The 23,243-nt window shown below is 44.7% G+C and overlaps 1 protein-coding gene across 5 annotated transcripts in view; it reads right to left on the bottom strand.

The window, feature by feature from the left end:
* Positions 1-23,243, bottom strand: part of DDHD1 (DDHD domain containing 1) — a 64,191-nt gene that overhangs the window by 16,604 nt on the left and 24,344 nt on the right. For all 5 annotated transcript variants that reach the window (XM_031602328.2, XM_090141960.1, XM_090141959.1 and 2 more), the window contains 4 exons: positions 19,394-19,522; positions 17,492-17,639; positions 5,744-5,850; positions 5,499-5,605 (listed from right to left, as the gene is read on the bottom strand). In XM_031602328.2, coding sequence (XP_031458188.2) covers positions 5,499-5,605; positions 5,744-5,850; positions 17,492-17,639; positions 19,394-19,522 — 491 coding nt within the window. The remainder of the gene's footprint in view (positions 1-5,498; positions 5,606-5,743; positions 5,851-17,491; positions 17,640-19,393; positions 19,523-23,243) is intronic.

The raw sequence follows: 23,243 nt of genomic DNA on the forward strand, positions 1-23,243 counted from the left end.
AGGCAGACAAACACCTCCTGGTCCACACCAAGGAGCTCCAGGCAGGATCCGGCACATCCCAGCAGGCTGGTTGCTGGGGCAAAAGCTGGCTTTTCAGGATAGTAAATAATACTTTCCCTCAATACAGAGGAAATGAGTTCTTCCAAGAGAACAAGGAGTACAAAACCCCCGCTGGCACCCTGAGCACAGAAGTGACACGGACATTGCACGGCTGCTACTCAAAACTTCAGTGACTTGTTTGCAGCTGAGAACTGCATGCAGCTCTCTGGTCTCAAGCTCTTTGATCTGTCTAAGACAACAAAAAAAGCTGCTCTTCTCTCGGGCTCTGCTGATGGTCCTCTTTTGGCAGCAGTCAGCTCCAACAACCTCCCCTTGTAACTTTCCAGGGCCTTTCTCTGGCCTCTCCATAGGAGCTCACCACTGGACAGTCTTCTCACATGAACGGCCTGAAGTCCAAGAGGAAAAAACTCAAAGGAGAGCTACATATCAAAAGGGAGTGCAGGAAACCCGACCTTTGCAATCCTGCAGCTTGAACAGCAGGAATGTTTTTGTAGGCTTCATGGGAAAAGAATCTGAAAGAGATCTGTGGGACAGTTTTGTCAGCAGCTCACTCCAAGTGCCAGGAGAACTTCAGAAGTATAAACCTGTTCAACAAGCAGGCAATAAGAAAGTGCTTGGGCCTGCTGGAGGTAGGATAAGGTCCTTAACAGCCAACAAAAACCTGTGGCTCAAGGATAGATTGATAAATCTCTGGGCAGCCTGGTCTGATGGTTGGCAGCCCTGCACACAGCGGGGGGTTTTAACTAGATGAGCATTGTGGTCCTTTTCTACAAAGGTCATTCTATGATGCTATGATAAAAGCAATGAGAAGGAGTTTGCTTCACATGAACCAGCAGAACATGGCAGCACACAATGGTGAGAGGCTGCTGAGCCTCCCGAATACAAAGCTGTCATATATCCTGATGGATGGGTGCCAGTAGAGTGTCACTACAACAGATGAGAGGCCAGAATGAGATTTCATGGGGTGAACAGGCAGGAATGGCTTCATCTATTAGTCATTTTACATAAAAAGGAAGCACAGACCTGCCCACAGCTCAACATCTCCCTCAGTATCCCCTTTTTGGTTGAGAAGCTGAGCCTAAGCCATTCGTATCCAAGTCACAGCATTCAAGACTGCACAGAAAGCAGATCCAGTAACCACTTTATAAAGTTGACAATCAAATGAATTAATCAAGCCATGAAAGCGCTGGCAGGCAGTTCCCTATTAGGTTCAACAGAATAAGCAGAGACAGTGCTCAAGCAGTCTCAGTTAAAGATTTCCTGCTTCAAACCCCCTCCTTTTGAAAGACAAGAAACAACTTCCTTTTATTGCTGAAAGCAGCACGTTTCTTTGCCAGACCTTGTATCAGAGGGATGAAACCTGTTGTAAGAACGAATACAAGTTCCAAGGTTCACAGATATGAATCCCTTGATATTAATACATGTGTAACAGCAGGCCACCAAACCACTTCAGAGCGGAGCCATGCTCTAGGTTGGCTGCATGACACAGCCTGCCAGGCTCCTCCAACACCAAGCCTGCAGCCACTGTGTCCCAGAGCCTTCATTCCCTCTGCCCTCAGCTGGTGAGGAATGCAGGACCCTCTGCCCTCCCTGCACTTCAGCTGTGGCGGAAGCATCCCATAAACATCAAGTGATCTTCTGAGACTGCTGCACTCTCTGAATGACATCTTTAAAGGTCTTTCTAAGATGGGTGGAAATAATATTCAGCCTGTACAAAAGGCACTTTCTGCCATGACGCACATCAATAATTTACAGAATTACAATTAGGCTGGCGGTAAGCACACCGAAGACCAGTAAAATAAGCACTTAACAATATAACAAAGGTGACAATGCTGAATTCACAATGTGTCAATTAGGCTTTCCAATCTCTGCCAGAAGCATTTATTATTAAAGAAATCCGAAGCTACAGCGGCGTGGGTGTGAAGCAAAGTCTTGCACCACCAAGACCAGAATCAGCGTGAAGTTGTTCATTTCGAGGTAGCACGCATGCATCAAAAGATAAAGAAAAGCAGTAAACTGGCCTCTGTGCAATATTTGAACAGGGATCCTGTTTTACTCAGGGCCCTCAGCATAGATGAGGAGCTGCACAGCATCACGCCCAGCTCACACAAATGCCACAGCTGAATCCGTGGGCTTCAAACACCCTCCATCCTGAGCTCTGAGCCCAGGCTGCCTGAGATGCTTGCTGAATTATTGATGTCTGGCTGCTATCACGTTGCACATCACAAGCAAGAGGCACCTTTGGGATATTCTGCTACCGTGCTGCAGGAGAAAATGATACCTGCAATCAGAGAGGGGGTTACCTGCCAGGATCCCATAGCGCTTCGCTGAGCAATCCAGCTGCATCTGGAGCAGCTGACTGCTATCTAAGGTGAAAGCCAACACAACAAAGCTTCTCCTTTTCTTCCTTCAACGCTTACCCACTTGAACATCCCTCACTGATGGTAAGATGTTTAAGATGTTAAAAGAGTTGTCAGAAGCTTTAAAGCAATGGCTACATTCCAGATGTGGGGAAAGTCCTTTGAATTAGAACATAATTAACAGCAAAGTATTTTTAAGCGCTGTCATGTGGATAACAGCTTTTATTCTTCTCTAGGGCAAACTCACTGTATTGTTCAATTCATTTCACAGGGCATAGCACAGTTTCATTCAGTCCTTTCAAGATTCAGCCAGAGGGTGGTGAGGCACTGGAACAGGTTGCCCAAGTAGGCTGTGGATGCCCCATCTCTGCAGGCATTCAAGGCCAGGCTGGATGTGGCTCTGGGCAGCCTGGGCTGCTGGTTGGCAACCTGCACATAGCAGGGGGTTGGAACTGGATGAGCACTGTGGGCCTTTGCAACCCAGGCCATTCTAGGATTCTAAGATTTCTGGACCAGAAAGCTTCAGGAGTGCCAACAGTACACAAAGAAGGGGGTTGGTATTGTGAAGTGGTGAGCATACTAATTCTGAGCTGCATGTGACCATGTGAATGCTTGAAGACAAGGCTCTCTTCTCAGCTGGAATGAGTACTTGGAACAAAGTGAACACTGAACACTGGGGAAAAAGAAAAAAAACTGCTGGTTTTCCAGAGGAGTGCACAGTTGGTAATACACTATTCAATCCGTGCACAGGAAATGAAATGGGATGAGGAGCAGTATCTAAAAAAATACAAGCTTCCTTTCTGTAGCTAAAGGCAAAATAAAAGGTGAAAAGACGAACAGAACTGTGTACTGAGTGGAAGCTTACACAGCTCCAAGTGAAATGATGGCATGAGTCCAGAAGCCACATCCCTGGTACCTCAGGGTCAGAACAGGAACAACTGAGTGAAGCAGCAAACCTGCATCCCAGGCATTCATTTCAGGAACCTGCCCTTCAAGGTTTTAACATTACACCTGTAAGATTGCTTTCTTGCTTCATTTTTTTTTTGGAAAAAGCTTGCTATTCAAACTGTCCAACTTTGCTTTGAGAAAGGTGTAAGATTTATTGGTGCAGTCTGAATAAGGCAGGGTAATGGCAGTTTCATGTGCATTGTTGCAAACATTTCAGGAAAATTCACTTGATTAAGTGAAGAAAACAACTTCTGTAATCAGATCTAAGCACAGCCACAGTACACTCATTGTATTTGCCAATTCTCATACCTCAGGGATGCGATATACCTGTAAAACTACAGCTCTACTGAGCAACAAATTAAATTTTTCATGCACTGTTGGCCTGCATACCTAACCTTTGCTAGCTAATTCACTGCCCAAACGACATCCACAGACATGCTGAGCCTCTAATGCACTTTAAAAATCTATTTTCGAGCTGCCAGAGAAGTTTTCTTCACTTGCTACAGCAGCTCAGGCTGCTCTCAGTTCCACAACAAAGAAACCTGATACACAGCTGAGAACCCAGAAGCCCTGAACAATAAACTTTGCATTACTGAGCAACAAGAGCACAGCTTTCAGTATGCTTATTTCTAGCACTGGAAGCTTAAAAGGCTCACAGCAATTTCACAGCTGTGGCTGCTATAAGGAAAATCAGTATTACTAGGAGTTTTAGGTTTGGTAATTACGTCAACAGTCTGAAGTACTTAAACATATTTTAATGAAAGGTAGCATCAAAGCCTCAAGTAAGCTTTGAAAGTATTCGTCCACCTCTCACCTCCACTCAAACCATGCAGGTTGGGCATGAAAGCTGCAAATAGATTAGAATTACTTCATTTATAACACAGTCAGTGTAGGAAAAGTGAGAATTCCTATTGAAACTAATCATAAAACATCCCCGTGGGGCTTTTCCAGGATGTGTGACAAAGGATGCTCTTGGGGTACTTTATCTTTGGGGTATTTTTTTTTAATTTTTTTTTTTTTTTACCTTTGAGGCTTTTCCATTGAATGGGGCCACACTACATCTGAACAGACTAAAGCACGTGTGCCTACTGAGACATAGGAAGACAAGACAGCAAATTCCAGGATACAAACAGCCACTGACAAACAGGTGGCTGAGTGGGGTCCTGCCTTTCTTGCAAGGCAAGCGTACACCTCCATTAAAACTGGTTTGTTTAAAGATGCTGCTGGCCCATCTGACTTTAGATTTGAACAAAGTGAAATAGCACATGTCCAAGGATTTTGTTGCAGGTAAGAAGGATCTCACCTTAAAGGAGTTCCTTAGCTCAGAACACACAGATGCATGAAAAAGCTGTGAAAAACCCTTCTGTTTCTAATCTGCTGATAAAGACCCATTTTAGACAATCATTTCTGCTCTAAAACCACACTGATTATAGTCGTTGTTTTTCTACTTTTCGCCCATTAAAACTCTGTATTTTGATTACTTGAAGTGCAAACATCAGCTTTTCATTTAATTTCTCTAAAATACATACCAAACTTAGAGTCCCTAAACAGCAGGGATGAGGATCCTCATGCTGGATGTTTTCCAGACACTTTACACATTCACTGACAGGGAGAACCCAGAATCCCTGCTCTTTCAGAGGTAAAATGTCTCTCAGGAGATTTAAAAGCTGATTAATTCTCAGGATATTAAATATCATCCTCATATGTTATACGCTTGCACACATGGTAACATTTCTTATTTTCTACTGCAGAATACCAAAAGACACTTCTATTGCCCATCTGGCATAGCAGCCTGGCTGTTCCTCTTTCAAATCCCAGGATGAACGCTGTTAAATCCAGGTGATAGATATGTAACAACAACTTGACAGTGGGAATCCCTGACCCTGGCATGCTGCATGCAGTCACTGATACAAGAGGTGAGGACTAGTAGGACATGACAAAGGCAATGCTGCTTGCTGTGGCACTGACACCTTACTTTGTTTAATCTAAATAAAATGCATTTCAGCTCCTGCTCCTTTAGCAAGACTTTGCTCAGTTCAGGGTCTCAGAAGGAAACTTTACTAACACTAAATCCAGTTTATTTCAGCCTCTCTGCCTTGCTCTAGTAAGATTTAGATAAAATCCACTTACTTCATCTCTATAAAGAGGACTTGTATAATACATGATATCCATGGCACTGCTGTTTAGCATGTCCCTCAAACCCCGTACTTTGTCTGGAGTAATGGAGTCCACAGTGTCTGAAAGAAAAGACTTGAGTTACACGCAGGAAAAGGATAAAATCCAAACAAGGCACAGGCAAAGAATACAGCACAAAACTTCTGGGGGCAGTTTTGCAGACTGCAGCTACTGAACAACCAAAGAACCAAATAGTTTACCTCCATCGAGGGTAAGCTTTGACCTCCATTCAACTGGAAGAAATTCAACGTGTGTTGCAAGATTGGAAAAATACTTTTCTTCTATTTTTCTTGCAGTATCTCGCATCCTTGAAAAAAAAAAGCAGAAAGAATGTGTTCCTGTTACGGCTGCTAATGGAGCTCTTATCAGATAATTCAGTGCATCCAGGTGCAATGTGTTTCTCTTGATACTGCTTTTAAAGTATGTCAATGTATGCTTACCAACACTGCTAATTACTTCACCTCTCAATTTTGTTAAAAAGTGCCTAAATCCTCATATAGTGGAAAACTGCGTGCATTGCATTCTCCAAAGAGCTTCAGAGCTCTGTGTGTGCTTCACTTTGAGCCTGATCCAAACCATCCAAGTTAACTGAAAGACATCTGTTAACTCTGGTTGGTTCGAGCAGCATATGATCTGAAAATGAACAATTTTACTGCCTTGGAATTCTGCACATACTGAGATCAACCATCCAGACCACTAAGGAAGACAATTCAGTGCTTTTAAACACAAAGAAAACTAATAAAAACAGTGCTTGACAAGTCAGAATGTTAACTTCACATATCAGAATGGAAGGCTTAAGAGTTGTCAGTGTGAGACACAGGATGATTTATTAGCATTTCAACTTGCAGCTTCCAGCAGCTGCTTCCCAGTTACAGCCATCAGAGTTTTGCTTTGAAGCCTTGTGGGTTTTTTTTTTTCCTATTTTCAAAGCCAACCTCCTTCTCACGACTGCTATGACCAAACGCAGGGTGACATTAATCTCCCATCAGCACTTCTACCAATCCAGTCGTGCTTTGGGAAGTTTAACCCCCCAGCTGAGATACTTTCTATGAGTATGAGTCCTCTTGTTCTGCTTAACAGAAATGCAACCATTTAGCCTGGATCACCAGCACCTGAGACAGTAATCGCTTAAGCTCCTCCGTTTGATGCGCAAAACTGTCTGCACCAAAGCAGTGTCAGCACTTTGTGGCATCCCATACAGACAACTCTGTCAAACTCCTGCCTTGAGATTAAGTCCATCTTTACCTCTTCAAAACAACACAGCAGGGAGCTGCCACACCAGGACAGGAGCTGCTCAAAGCTCTTCCATGAGACTGCCACAGGAGGTGACAGTACGGATGAAAAGGAGGAAGTGTTGGCAAAATTCATTCTTAATTTCCCAGCGTAGCTGCTGCCCTGCGCAGACCCAACTCCCTAACAGGATTTATGCTGTGCAGGAAGGCTGAAGGCAGATGTGTCCAGAGGAACAAATGCAGAGCTGTAGTTCTATGATGCACCAAAATTTTAATAGAAGTGGGCTGTCAAAATATTTTCCATTACTGATGCTTTTCTGGGGAGGGAAGGGAAGGGAAGGGAAGGGGAGGGGAGGGGAGGGGAGGGGAGGGGAGGAACATCCTTTGACACAAGGGTTTCAAAACAGTTCCCAATGGCGTGACCAAGCAGCCAAGAAATGCAGCTAATCAACATCTCCATTTTTAAAGCCTGGTTTGATTGCACTTCTTATCTCCTAGTCTGTAGTCCAACAACATGGCAAAGGTTTACATACAGCACAGCGTCCTTCCCATTTGAGGTGGGGGAAAGGCAAGAGGATCTGCTTCAGTTAAGGCTGACAACCTTTTCCTTGCTTAGTGCTGCACATGCTTTTTGAATACATTTTGCACACCGAAGACAAGGAGGAGCTAAACTGGAACTCCCTGCCAGGACACCAAATTACAACACTTTGCTAAACACAAAGCATAATTCCAACTTTTACCCACATCTGGGGGCTGCCCCCACGTCAGCTGTGGCAGCCCAGAAGCATTCCACCCTTTGGCAACAGGGCTTCTGCTGAAAAGAGCACCAAAGGAAGGAAGGAGCAAAGCAAAAAGTAGGATTGCTACCCTGGACTTTAGGAGAGCCAACTTTGATCTCTTCCGGGACCTACTTGGAGCTATCCCGTGGGCTAGGGTGTTAGAAGGTAAGGGGGCCTGTGAGAGCTGGTTGGCATTTAAACAGCTCTTCTTCCAAGCCCAGGATCGGTGCGTCCCTGTGAGCAAGAAATCAGGAAAGGGTGGCAGGAGACCTGTGTGGATGAGCAAGGAGCTCATGCACAAACTCAAAGGGAAAAAGAAGGTCCATGAAATGTGGAAAAAGGGTCTGACCACTCGGGAAGAATATAGAAATGTTGTCAGGGCCTGCAGGGATGCGACGAGGAAGGCTAAAGCCCACCTGGAATTGAATCTAGCAAAGGTGGTAAAGGATAATAAAAAAGGTTTTTTTAAGTATGTTAACAGTAAAAGGAAGACTAGGGAGAATGTAGGTCCCCTACTAAGTGAGGGGGGTGTTCTGGTAACGGGGGATGCTGAGAAGGCGGAGATACTGAACGCCTTCTTTGCTTCTGTCTTCAGTGAAAAAGCTCCCCCTCGGGAATCCCAGGCCCTGGTGGTTAGTGAGAAGGTCTGGGGAATGGAAGACTTCCCTTTAGTCAGGGAAGAGGCGGTCCGAGAGCGCCTAGGCAACACCAATGTTCATAAATCCATGGGACCCGATGGGGTGCATCCACGGGTGCTGAGGGAGCTGGCAGAGGTGATTGCTGAACCGCTCTCTATCATCTTTGAGAGGTCTTGGAGAATGGGGGAGGTGCCTGAAGACTGGAGGATAGCCAATGTCACTCCGGTCTTCAAAAAGGGCAAGAAGGAAGATCCAGGTAATTACAGGCCAGTCAGCCTCACCTCTGTCCCTGGAAAGGTGATGGAACAGATTGTGCTGGATGCCATCTCCAGACAACTGGAAGAAAAGGAGGTTATCAGGAGTAGTCAGCACGGGTTCACCAGGGGGAGGTCGTGCTTGACCAACCTGGTAGCCTTCTATGATGTTGTCACTGGCTGGGTGGATGGGGGGAGAGCAGTGGATGTAGTCTACCTTGATTTCAGCAAGGCATTTGACACTGTCTCCCACGACATCCTTATAACGAAGCTGAGGAAGTGCGGGATAGATGAGTGGACAGTGAGGTGGGTTGAGAACTGGCTGACTGGCGGAGCACAGAGGGTTGTCATTGGCGGTGCAGAGTCTGGTTGGAGACCTGTAACCAGCGGTGTTCCCCAGGGGTTGGTGCTGGGACCGGTCCTGTTCAACATCTTCATCAATGACCTTGATGAGGGGGTAGTGGCCACCCTCAGCAAGTTTGCTGATGATACGAAGTTGGGAGGATTGGCTGACACGCCCGAAGGCTGTGCTGCCATTCAGCGAGACCTGGACAGGCTGGAGAGCTGGGCAGTAAGGAACCAGATGAAGTTTAACAAAAGCAAGTGTAGAGTCTTGCACCTAGGGAGGAATAATTGCATGCACCGGTACAGGTTGGGGGATGACCTGCTGGAGAGGAGCTCTGTGGAGAGGGACCTGGGTGTCCTGGTGGACGACAGGTTGGCCATGAGCCAGCAGTGTGCGCTTGTGGCCAAAAAGGCCAGTGGCATTCTGGGGTGCATTAAAAGGAGCGTGGCCAGCAGGTCGAGGGAGGTTATCCTCCCCCTCTACTCTGCCCTGGTAAGGCCTCATCTGGAGTACTGTGTCCAGTTCTGGGCTCCCCAGTACAAAAAAGACAGGGATCTCTTGGAAAGAGTCCAGCGGAGAGCCACAAAGATGGTGAAGGGCCTGGAGCATCTCCCCTATGAGGAAAGGCTAAGTGAGCTGGGTCTGTTTAGCCTTGAGAAGAGAAGACTGAGAGGGGACCTGATCCAGGTCTATAAATATCTAAGGTGTGGGGGGCAAAGTGGCGAGGCCAGACTCTTTTCAGCAGTGTGCGGAGACAGGACAAGGGGAAATGGCCAGAAGCTGGAGCATAGGAAGTTCCGCACCAATGTGCGCAAGAACTTCTTTACGGTGAGGGTGACGGAGCACTGGAACAGGCTGCCCAGGGAGGTTGTGGAGTCTCCTTCTCTGGAGATATTCAAGACCCGCCTGGACGCCTACCTGTGCGACCTGGTGTAGGGATCCTGCTTTGGCAGGGGGGTTGGACTCGATGATCTCTGGAGGTCCCTTCCAACCCCTACGATTCTGTGATTCTGTGAAATGCTCAGATGCACTCGGGCATGTTGGAAAATCAATGCATCCTCCTCGTGCCTTGCAAAACACACTCCAGCAAAGTACATAGAAGCTTTGTTTCAACAGATTTTGTTAACTGCCACTTCACTGACCAAGTGTGCAGCAAATGCGTTTCTCAGTGTACGTCCAAGTGTGCTCCTCTGCTTGCTATCCCACACTGCCACTTAACCTTAAAGAGCTGGTTAATGCTATAAAACACGACTGATGTTTTGCAGATCACAACCTATGTAGTTACAAAAAAAATATATTACTTTTTGCCTAAAACTGAACTCGGTTAGAGATAATCCAGCTCTGTCACTGGCCAAAAGCAATCAGAAAGATCCCCCGCTATGTTACAGCAGCAATGTCACTCTGATCTCCTGATACCAACCAAGAGTCACAATGGCATTGAAACACATCAGAAGGCCAATTCCCACAGCAGCACATCTCATTCACAGTGAATGGCACTACGTGGCATCTCCCACTGGTTTTCATCAACAGTTTTGTATTACAAATGTTGATCAAAGCTGCGATGTAATTGCTGAGCAGCGTGGCTATGCTCATACACAAAACACCTGCTACATCAATGCACTCTGCTTTGCTATTAAGTTTTTTTTTTTTCTTAATTAAATGCCTTCTGGCTTAAAGAAAAATAATGTTTTTAGCTATTTTATTTGCTGGCAAGGCTCTCCAGCCTCTTGTGAAATTAACATTAACTGAAGTGATAAATCCTCGTCTAAACAGGCAGCGTTATTCCCCTTTCCAACACAAACGGAAGCTGAAATATTGACCCCAGAGCAACAATTACTTAAATCTATATACCCCAGCACACTGTAACAACTAGAATTTATGATTTTTCTAAGCAAAAATGCACTTGAGCACAGATGCAATGCATGCCTTGGAAAACACTGTGACATATTGCTGTGTTGCAAGCAAGAAGTAATGGCCTGAAAATAAATACTTTTGAGACTCACCATAAATAAAACACACTTGGCTGCCTCTCTCTGATTAAAGCAATGAAATAACACCACTATATTTACACAGGTAGGTATCCTTGCATAAGAAAGCATTTTCCAAAGATGTATTAACATATTTACAATTATTACTTCTAATTATTTTTTTTTAAATCATTACTCATTTTACTTCTATAAAGCATACACAACTTATACAAAAGAAAGAAACCAGTTACAGTAAGATTAATCTAGTACACAGATTTTATAAAATCACCCTGATAGTTGGTACCACAGCACAACACCTGAAGGATAGAACATTCTACTCTGTTCCCAAACCATCTTCACAGATGCTCTTCAGCCAGGCAATCCACAGCCAAGCATGAGGAATGGTCTCAGATTTAGGAGGCATTACATCAGCCAGCTTTCTGCTTCTGAGCTCCTGATTTAACTGAGACAGGGCAGGTGTAGGTTGGATATGAGGAGGAAGTTTTTCAGCCAGAGGGTGGTGAGGCACTGGAACAGGTTGCCCAAGGAGGCTGTGGATGCCCCATCCCTGCAGGCATTCAAGGCCAGGCTGGATGTGGCTCTGGGCAGCCTGGGCTGCTGGTTGGCGACCTGCACACAGCAGGGGGTTGGAACTGGGTGAGCACTGTGGGCAATGCTATCTGATTTATTTATTTTTTCCCCCATCTCTTTACTGGGGTTCGTTCCTGCTTTTGTGATGAAAATTGTGGAATGAATAGGAGAAGTTGATTCTTTTATCTTTTATTAAATGTGCCACATGTTCAGCAATCAACACGGTGTTATTATTCCCACTTTATGAGTGGTGTCATAGAATCACAGAATTTTCTGGGGTTGGAATGGAGCTTAAGGAGCACCTAAGTTCCAACCCCCAAATAGGCGTATTCCCACTTTATAACAGGTGTATTATTCCCACTTTACAAACAAGTGCATGCATTTAGAGCACAAGGAGAGGAAGGAAAGCTGTTGAAGGTTGTCCTGTTCCCAGCCACTCACTCTACAGCTCTAAATCATAGAATCCTGGAATGGCCTGGGTTGCAAAGGCCCACAGTGCTGATCCAGTCCCAACCCCCTGCTGTGTGCAGGTCACCAACCAGCAGCCCAGGCTGCCCAGAGCCACATCCAGCCTGGCCTTGAATGCCTGCAGGGATGGGGCATCCACAGCCTCCTTGGGCAACCTGTTCCAGTGCCTCACCACCTCTGGCTGAAAAACTTCCTCCTCATATCCAACCTAAACCTGCCCTGTCTCACTTTAAAGCCATTCCCCCTTGTCCCATCACCATCCACCCTCACAAACAGCCGTTCCCCTCCTGTTTATCCGCTCCCTTCAAGTACTGAAGGCCACACTGAGGTCTCCTCAGAGCTTCTCTTCTCCAAGCTAAAGAAGCCCAGTTCCCTCAACCTTTCTTCGTAGGAGACACATTATGCTCCAAAAGCATTCCTGCATTGGTTTCACCACTCTGGAGCTCCGTAAATAGAGCTCAGCACTCCCAGCCTCCTTGAGAATACCACAAGCTATTGGGAAAACACGGCGCTGGCTTAAGCTATGTCTGCTAAGTCAAGTGAGAGCAGTGGGCATGAGCAATAAATACTGAGTGCTGCTGAAGCCAGGGGAAATGAAAGGGACAGCACGTTCAAAAGCTCAGCTGCATTTCAGAAATGCAAACTCCAGTTTTATTCAAGGCAGACTTCAAAGAGCACCTGTAAGACACGTGTTGTCCTCTGCCACTGTTCTTCAGGGATTCATCTGCGCTCAGGCCTTAAAATATTCAGAGTGCTGCTCTAGGACATATGGAGACTCATTTTACTTCAGAAGAAAGATGAAAATTCTAGGAGACAAAGTGAACATAATCGTGATTCATACTTCATCCTTTTCAAGATTAATGGGGCTCTGCATGATCAAAAGAACCCAAAATTCTAGGTTATGACAACAGGATCGCCGAGAGAAGGCCGCAGAGGTGCAGTTCAGGCACTCCAAACCGAGTGCCTCCCTGCCTGGCACAGCAGGGCTGCTCTTTGTGAGATGCTGGTTTTGGCAGCAAAGCAGATGAGACATTCCCTGCTTCTGCTGCTCTACCCTGCCTCCTCACTGCTCTCTCCCTTGTTGTGGATGGGGCCGTAGCTCCTTGGTAACTGCACTGATCTGGATTACAGCAGGAGCACAGAGTCAGCAGCAGTGTAAGTGCAGTTTTGGGCAGAAGAGAGGACTGGGGAAAAGAAGGGAAGGACAGATGTGTGTAGAGATGCATGTAATGACTGTTGTAGCTTTGTCCAACATGCAGTCACGTGTTAGATAACTCATTAATGTGCACAGAACAAGCTCCTGCAGGAGTATTAATACCCTAACCATCACCTTTTACCTCTCGGGCTGAACTTCTCATCTGCCTTCCAAAGAAATCTCGAGTTGAGACTGGTACAACCACCATTACCATTTGCATACTTAATTTCAGAAGAACGTGCAGTTATTACCAGCACCAAAGGATGGAAAACAAACATGTAATGTGCATGCAGTGCAATGTAAGCTTTTAAATGGAAAACAAACACAACAACCAAACACCTGAAAAGCTTACAAAAAGAAGCATATAGGAAATCTCGATTTAAGATCCAAGCAGCAAACATTTAAAGGCACTGGAAGGCCTCTGAGAGGCTCTGTGTTCTGCAAGGGCTTGAATATCATTGGAAATTTACCAAAATAGCCATTCTGAAGTAATTATTATAATGCCAATCCACAATTAAAAAGCTTACTAATGGGACATGCAATAAAAACGTAATTGGTGACTATGCAGTACCAAGATGATGCGATTGCACAGACAGCAATTTTTGTGCTGTGAGCAGCAGCAAAGGCAAATAGGAATCTGAATCAAAACAAGAGATTCAAAGAGAGGCAGACAGACACCAGGCCTGGAGAAAGAGCAATCGAGAAGCATCGTAACATCACAGCTGTTGTGGAAATATGCAGAGCAGTTACTCCATTCAATTTTTAAGCACAGGAATTTAGAAAATGGTAGGATCAATCTGCAATAAGACAACAGGATTGCTTTAAATTATTCCTACTTTTTAATGTTAGATTGCTTCGTACCAGAAGTCACGTAACACCAGAATAATGCACCTGATGGGAAATAAAAAATGCCAGCAAAGTACACTAAGCCATCCTATCTTGGTTTATGTTACACAGAAATTCAGAATACTGTATCTTCTTCCATTAAAAAAAAAAAACTATTTCCTTTTCTGCTGGACCAACTCACAGCTCATTATTCTGCTCACAGTAGGTCAGCTGAATCATTGTTCCAGCCTGGAGGAGGTACTGTCTCTTCTCAGACGAGTCTTGCTGTTAATATCAGCACTGACAGGAGCAGCTTGTTGTACCAGCTGCCGTGCTACATTTAGACAATAAATGTGTTTAACTGCACCGTGCAGAAACAAAATCATGTCACATCTCCCAACGACATATTCACTGAAACATTGACAGAATGCATCTTTTCCATTTACCTACTTACAGGACAGCCTGCAACCCTAGCATCGAACCACATTAATGAGCGGACTGAACTCCATTTCTTAATGAAATTAGTGCATACAATTTTAAATTACCCTGGAAACAGAGTTCTGTTTTCAGCTCTGTGATGAACAGTATCTGCCTAATGATGCAGCTACATCAGGAGGTGCACCAGTTTCTTCTTGAGGCAGTAATCTGAGGACAGCATATCAAATGAGCTCTGGTTGTGTCTCTCAATCCACTGCGTTACAGGCAGAGAGAGAGAATTCCACATCTGAGTTATAAGCTGCATTTTTGTACTTAGTTTTCTTTTTCTTTTAAGGCCACTTGCTCAAGCGGGGCTACAGTTCTGTGCTATGAATGGAAGTGCTGCTCTCATACAGGCTGAAAAAAATACAAAGGTTTTATACCAGGGTTGATTGAATCCGAAAGATGCCATTATATGTGTATGTGGCAAAGATATAATGCAGAAGAGAGGTTTGGGAGAAGGGAGATCTCCTTCTGGAGACCCCACAAACACCATACCAAACCAATGAAAGGCATCATGGAGTGTGCTGCTTCTTTCTACCTACCTGAATATTGGGATAACAGCTTACAGCAGGCACTACTTGCATATCAAAGACACGGCCACCACCTTCTCATGCCTGAAGCAGCATCCCAATGTGTAATAAACTATGTAGTGTGACACTAAACTAGCATCCTGGGTACTTCCTAAAGGCCTAGGAAAAGAGACACCATGAGAGTCCATCTGCTTATAGGCTGGTGGTTGACCTGCATGTTCCCTCTAACCTGCCTTGGATCTCTCCCAGGCTGTATGCCAAATTCCCCCACTGGAACATCAATATCCCAAATGACATACAAGCCTATCAAAGCTGCACGCAGTCCACCGATGAGCTCCAAGGGCTGCTAATGTGTTGCAGCTACTGGCAGTACCCAGATGTTGGTGAGGGAAGAAAGGAGGAATGGTGACAACGATGGGCAATGACTTATGTTATACAGTTAGCATGGCTGCAACTAGGTTTCCTTCAAAATCATGTCCATTTTAAAGGGAATAATACTGAAATATTTTCTCCTTAAATCATAGAAGTCTGAAAGGACAAAAAACACATCTCCCTGTTCTTATCCATTCTCAGAAGGCAGCATTTGGCTTTTTGTGTCCTTGGTGCAAAAGAATGTTTAAAAAAAAAGAAGTAAAAATAATACACAGTCATATCACAGATGAAAGTGCTAACAGAAAGTTAGTTAGTATGGCTTGTGAGAACTGCCACTGCATTGGCCTGGAAGACATTTCTTTTAAAATCCCTTCCTAGAACATATGGGATCTTCCCCACCAATAATTTCCATCTAACACGATGCTTTCCTTTGCAGGTTTTGTACAGACTACACGATTTATGCCAATAACCAGCATTTTAAAGCATTATGCAGTACCATCTGATTGTCTGATATTTCTTGAGGGAATCTGAGACCAGAGTGAAACGAGCTGAAGCACAAAAACTCTTGTTTGAATGGTTTTAAAGTGAGACAGGGCAGGTTTAGGTTGGATATGAGGAGGAAGTTTTTCAGCCAGAGGGTGGTGAGGCACTGGAACAGGTTGCCCAAGGAGGCTGTGGATGCCCCATCCCTGCAGGCATTCAAGGCCAGGCTGGATGTGGCTCTGGGCAGCCTGGGCTGCTGGTTGGCGACCTGCACACAGCAGGGGGTTGGGACTGGGTGAGCAGTGTGCTCCTTTGCAACCCAGGCCATTCTAGGATGCCGTGATTTCATATCAAATGCTGCCATCTGTAGTGAGACTTCTTGTGGAATGGACACCTGTGCACCCTGTCCTGAGCTGAAATTAATTCACACACACATCCCATATGCATTTTCAATGAAGAACGGAGTAGAAAGAAAAAGTAAAAAAATCTGAATGACTAATGATTGCTGTGCCTGTTAAACCAGCAACTCATATTTAGGACCTTTGCATTACCAGTGCAATTGGCTTCTAAAAAAACAAAAAGTTTTACATATATTTTGGTGACCAGCTTCAGGTTTTTATCAAGGGCTGTGGATTTCTCTCTGTGTTTTTGCCTGCTTGCTCCTAAAACACCACAAAGAAAAGCAGTGAAGCGCTAGAATGAGGAGAGCAGGAAATAGCAGCTCGTTGCTTTGAGATGACAAATGAAAGCAGTGAAATTTAGAGTAGAACAGTGAGCTGCAGGAACTCAAGACTTGCCGACACAGCAGAGCAATGGCAGCTCAGACACTCACATAAGCACTGACCCACGGTGCTGCTCTGGGTTTAAAGGGAGGCTCACAAAACTCTTATCATGAAATCAACTCCACATCCCACTTTCTCTAGAGGCAGTGGGCACACTGCTACTGCTGTTGACTTTGATGGAACGTGGAACTATTTGGGACCATCTGCACAACGCAGATCTGCAGTTAACACATTTTAGCCTCTTCTTTCAGCTAATCAAGCATTCCTTAACACCAGCTTGTCTCCTCAGTTCTGTCATCAGGAGTTTACAACTCCTAATATTCAACAGAACCATTTTCAGGGACAGCATTCTCAGTAACTCAGGACTTTGTCCTCCTATTCACCAGCACTGTAAGCAGCCTCCTGAGTTAGCTCGGATGTCAAATCAAAACCCATCTGCAAACCAAGCTTCACAAAAGACTTACAATGAAAAGACCCCAAAAGCACTTAATTATGTGTTGCTTTTCATCAGGCTTCCATGAACTCAACAAGCAGATTCTCAGCAACAGCTTCCCACCATATAAAGTAACTGGGCACCGTTACAAACGCCAGCATTCATTCTAGCTCCTCACTTTCACTCTTACCAGCACACATTTCACTTGCTCACTGCTCTGACAACCTGCAGGAGCAATGGATTTTGGTCAAATGAAAATCTTCCCTCACTTGGCAAAGTCACTGAGCACTGGTGCTAGAAATTCACTAAACATTCCCCTAGAAGTCAGAAGTGTTGGTTATGAAAACAAAATACATCCCTGCTCTTCCTGACCGCAGCTGCTTTCCCTTAGGCTCATACAGTTGAGCTAACAGAAAGTAATGCACCCACAGTATACAGAGTAATGACTCAGGGGTGGAGGGGGAGAAGGAAATAGGAAGAGAGACAGCTTAAACTGAAGGATCTGCTGTCATTTACAATGTCAGCATTTTATTCAGGTTAGAGTTGCTACTGCAAACATAATGAAGGACTCACATAGCTGTATTTTTGATGATCCTTCCTTGGTCCATTTTCTGCCCAATACCATGCACAACAAACACAATGTGACTAGTTTGTGGTGGCTTGTCTTCTAAGGTAGCTTCTTCTACATAGCCTCTATGTAGCCTTGTCCCACTACTTGAAGCTGTAGAAAAAACATGATCCTAGATCAGTTACATTTTATGAAATGCAATGCTCTTACATGTTGACAGAAGCTTAATTTGTCTGAGACCAATACATTAAAAAGTATTCTGAAAATACAATCATACAGAAAGGACTGGTACGTATTTGAACAGTCTGCAGCTTTCAACTCCTGAGAGATCTGAGCAACAAGGTGACGTTAATTCTGTCAGTCAGTGCATTAGAAGGCCATTTCCAACGTAAAGAGAACCAATTTCAGAGCTGGTTTGAAAAACAACTTTTTTAGAGAACAGTTGTGTGATTGTCCATTAACTTTTATTACATAATGCTCTTCTTCTCCGTACCTCAGCCATTAAAATTCCCTGTATCTCCACCTTACTCCCCCAGCAGGTGATCACTGAAACGATCTCGCCATAAAACTGGAACTCACTGTCATTCAATCTCTGATAGCATTAGAGGAGGTGGTTGAAAAGCTTTAGATTTCTCCTAGTAAGTGACAAACTGTACATGTTTTTCCAGCCCATTAAACCCCACGTTTCCCCAGGCATTCTCCAGTTCAGTGGTCAAAGGAAAAATCAATTCTGCAGGCAGGTATGGGTATCCTCTCATTGCCCTGCAGGTGGCTGCTGAAACCCACAGGCACAGCGTGGCTTCATCCCCCTCTAGTGACAGAGCCACACAGAAGGCAACAGCCTCCTATGAGAGCCAGCTGTGCAACACCAGAAAAGCAGGCATCCAGCAAAGCCCTTCGGATGCCACACAGAGCAAGGCAGCATTCATTCCTCATGGGGAAAAAACAGCAAGAAGCAACTCATTTTGTTTCAGAGGAGGAGGAAAACACAACAAAAACAGTGAGAGCAGTTCTTATACGTGACAGGTTTATCAAGGGAGCTTCTATTTGCTATTTCTCCTTCCAAACTATCTATTTCATGCTGTCCAAAATCACACTGTGGATACAGAATACTTCATCTCTTCTGGAAACTCGTGCAACAACAGCCTTGAAGTATATTAATTCTTGGCAAACGTTAATTAAGTATCCACCCAAGAGCCCTGTGGGTTAAGAGGGCAGTAATTACAGAACTGAGGCATCAGATTAAAGCCAGACCTTCAGAGACCAAGGAGGAAAACAAAAGCAACTTGTGCCTCTTCTTGTTTTTGTAGTTGCCCAGTCATGCACAGGAGCAGCATGGCAGGGAGGACACGTCCCAGTATTCCAGATGGACAACAATCTGCCTTTATTTGAGGAGGAACATCCCCTCTCATAACCGTCTCAGCTTCACTGGTTATAAAACTGGTAATTTTGAGCTTAAGTGAGCCTGGATTCCTACAGAAAATGCTTTCCATCTAGATCTAACTGCTTCACCCCTCCTCTCAGTTCACAGGTCTGTTCAATGAACTGAAAAAAGCCAAAGCTGGCAAGAGGGGGAGGCACAACGTGCATTTAAGGAGAGCATCACAGTATGTAAGTGCACAGAGAGAAAGCTAAGGTTGCAAAAGCAACTGCAATTCTTACACTGTGGCTGTTAGGCACTGCCACTGTAGTAGCAGCATTATGCAGTAAGGATATGAAAACTGCTGCTTCCAAAGCAGTAAGGAACAAAAGTAATAAAAATACTCCATGTCTACTTACAATTATGCAACCTAAGGAACGTATTACACCCCCCTGCAAAACCCCACCAGCAAAAAGGGGCCAGTCACACATTAAAACTTCAGATACAGATATTTGCAATATTTTTTACAAACTCTGAGAAATATTACCTTTGGAAAACCCCAACTTTTGTGTAACAGTTCTTGCAATTTTAGATGTCGTTGCATCACTGTACAGATACACTTCATCCACACTGTGCCAGTCCACATGGTTGCGACTCAACTTTAGACTATGAATAGCTGCAGCAAAAAGGAACAACATTGAATTTAGATGGGTAAGGGGAAAACAAAAGGCTTTTCAAACAGAGAGAAGGGTAATTCACACCACACTTTTATAGCTAGTGCTCTATTATACCTAAATCCATACTACTTCTTACCTTGGAAAGCTTTTACATTTAGGATTAATCTGACCAGAACTAAGAGCAGTTTGGAGACTATCCCCAAGGACATTGCACATCATCCTCCTGCACCCTGCTTTTGGGCTGGTAGGCTTCTAAAGCATATCCTTAACTGAAAGCAAAGAATGAGGGGGGAAGGGAGATGCACCCCCACAATACTGCTGACTGATGCACTTCTGCTAGGAAAGTGCACTTGCACTCCTACCTTCTCTCTCTTGCAGCCATACAGTGGGATCCCTGCTTTCGACCAGGGCATTAGAGTAACACAGAGGATTTCAAGACTCCATTATGAGAAGGCTCTATTGCTTCTGCTATTCTTTCAGAAACGTCCAGGAGCTGAAAATGTGGTTCAGTGAGAAAGCTTCTGAATGAGTAATTTCTGGCACAGAACAGAATTTTGCTCTTTCAAAAGCTCCTAAGAGCTCTAGTGTTTTTTGTGCAGTGATTGTGCTTTCCAGATTTGGAACTGATTGAACTCAGGAACCAAGCTCGTGACACACTGCCTGATTGTTGGGGTTAAGCACAGCACGTAATAATGCAAGTCAGAATCTCCCATCCGAGCCTCTGCGTACAAAGCAGCATCACGGTTGCTGTATTACCAACAACACGGACATCACCTGTGCTTGGAAACCTGCTGCTTAGGTCTCATCCAACGTGCAACATTCAGCAGTTGGAGAGCTGACAGCTAACAGCAATAGCCCTACGAAAAGAGAATGTTTTTAACCACATGTGGGTCTTGCAAAAGAGGCGGTGAAGCCATGGAAAACACTCAGAAGGGTTTTATGTTATTTTTTCCATAACAAGCTCAGCTCCAGTCTGTCCTCTACTTGAAGCTACTCTAATTTTCTGTAGTCAAAAACCATTCTGAGAAAGCACGAGCCATCACGGTTTCATATTTTCACTTTCTTCCAGCACAAATTAATTAAATGTCGTGTGACGTTTCCCCTGAAGCCTTTTTTCTTTCTTTTCCAAGTCAGATAGATCCAAAATAGCCCGAGGAAAACTAAATTAAGTCTCTGAGAAACAAGGAGATTAGAAAAGGATTACCCCTTTCTGCCATAGTTAACAGCTGATCCACAAAAAGTAGAACTACACTGCTGTTCTACAGTGGCAAAGAGCAAGGAGGGAAGCCAGCCTGGCTTAGATGTGTCAGCTTGGGCTGATGACTGGCCAGAGCAAGAAGTAATATAGCAAGAACCCAATGAACAAGCAAAGTGATTTTTCTTAAATACCCTTGCAGGTGAAGAGATAAGCCCATATCCAGAGATCTCAGTTTAGAATCAGAGAAGGAAATTCCTAGCAAAACTTCTTTCAGACGTGGAGTCAATGCAACAGGCTGTGATGTCCTGAGAGGTGAGAGCCCAGGGGCAAAGGCTTCCTTCTGGATGGCTGCTAACTCCTCTGCCCATGAATCCAGGACCATCGTAGACTTTTTACGCATCCACTCAGCAGGTCTTTAACAGCAGAGGTTTATTCCACGTGAGTGCTGTGAAATCCTTCTCTCAATACGTTTCTGGGGAAGCTGACAGAGCAGGGCTGGAAGCACGATGCCTTTGCAGAACATCATGCCCGAGATTCTACACATGCACAGTGGCTCAACTGCTTGCTACCATTGGAAGAACAGCACTGTGAGGAGCAGCAATTCTCAAATGCTTTCTGGAATCAAGGCCAGCCTCTCCATTGGGAAGGAAATACAGGGAGTGGTAGATTTCCTTGATTTTGCATTAATTATTCTCATATGGAAAGAATAAATTCTAACTTCCACTCCTATACTCTTCAAAATTATCTGTGTTGAAGGACACAACAAAATAAACTAAAACCTATGCATGCATGCACTAAGGAACTGCAAATGAACATCCAACATTATCCCTCTGGATATTTAGCAATGCATTCAAGAGGGAACCTGAAAAATTGGGTCTGCTTCTAACAACAGCACCACGTGAAACTATCAGTAATACTCAGGACTGTGCTGCCCTGTCTCCTGGGAACAGAAAACTCACCTCTCTGAGATGCGTTGTCAAGGCAGATACACACTGCATTCAAGGTCAGATACAAATATATGTAAATATATCTTTCTCAGCACTTGGATTATACATCCTTCCTTTCCCCCATCACACCCAAAAGAAAATTTTTTTAAAAGTGGTTCTTGTTTCTCAGTTTTCCTTCCTGGGATGCACTGCTTAAACAGTCTGCCTGAGGATTAATGCATCTGTTCCATACGCCATCGCATCTTCTTTCTGAGATCGGGTGAGACTGTCTGTCTCCCAGTTCTGACTCTCAGAAATACTGGGATGTCAGTTCATCCTGCTGCCTTGTCCATCACAAGAATATAAATCTCCTAAAATGAAAAATTCAGTGCACTGGGACAGGTTGCCCAAGGAGGCTGTGGATGCCCCATCCCTGCAGGCATTCAAGGCCAGGCTGGATGTGGCTCTGGGCAGCCTGGGCTGCTGGTTGGTGACCTGCACATAGCAGGGGGTTGGAACTGGATGAGCATTGTGCTCCTTTGCAACACAGCTCATCTATGATTCTGTGATTCTCATGAGAATCAAGAGCCCCAGTAAAAGGGGCTTTTACTGCTGACATTCGCAGAGTTTGTTAACAGTGAGGCAGGAAACAAACATGTCTTTGGAAAAGATTTGATAGCAGTGTGAAAATAATCATTTAAAAAGAAAATAAAACCAAAAAAATGTAAACATGTTTTCCAGATATGGGATAACAAACGCTGCCGTTGTTATTTTGAACCCAAAGAAGAGAGAATTATATATTCCTGAAGACGAGACGATAACAATTCATATTTTCTTTTCAGACTCAAAGGCTGTGATGTAAACCACCTACATGGTGCAGAGGTGGTCAAAGTGATCTGGAGCTGTTCATACCAACAGGTGTCACCGAGTGTCAGAGTCACCGAGGCATGCCGTGGTTTCACTGAAGAAGCAGACGGGATCAAGTTGCAGAATTCAGATCAGGCAGCAGGCAGGGCACAGGGGAATGCCCTCCACATTCATACCTCCAACTCGTGGTCCTCCAGGAGCATGCTGTATGTGTGCATTGCACAGAAGATGAAAGCATCTCCTGACAAAGCCACGGGACAGGAATATCCCTCTGGATCGGGCTTCTTGCAGCTCTGTTTTCACATGAGCACCTTCTCTGATGTTAAGAACACACACAGGTTTCTTAGCAGGAATCTCTGCCTATGCCCCTTCCACTGTTGCCAAAACCCCTCAGTACTCTGCACGCTGCTCAGTTTTCCAGTTTGGCATTAAAATCCAAAGCCTCTGAAAATGAGATCGAGTTTTGGTTTCTTCTGCATCCAGGAAAGAGAAATTAAACTTCCTTTTTTTTTTTTCCCCCCAAGCAGACACCTAGAGTACAAACAGATGGAAGCCACAGCCCAGCTGCAGATGGAAGACAGCAGAGAGAAGCATAGTAATGGCCTTAAATTGAACCAGAGGACATTCAGGTTGGATTTTTTTCTCTGAAAGGCAGAGAGGTCAGGCAGTGGCAGAGCTGCACACGGAGTGGTGGGGTCAATGGAGGTGTTCCAAAGGCATGGAGATGTG

This window comes from Phasianus colchicus, chromosome 5 (assembly GCF_987193195.1).
Source record: "Phasianus colchicus chromosome 5, bPhaCol1.hap1.1, whole genome shotgun sequence".
Lineage (NCBI taxonomy): Eukaryota > Metazoa > Chordata > Aves > Galliformes > Phasianidae > Phasianus > Phasianus colchicus.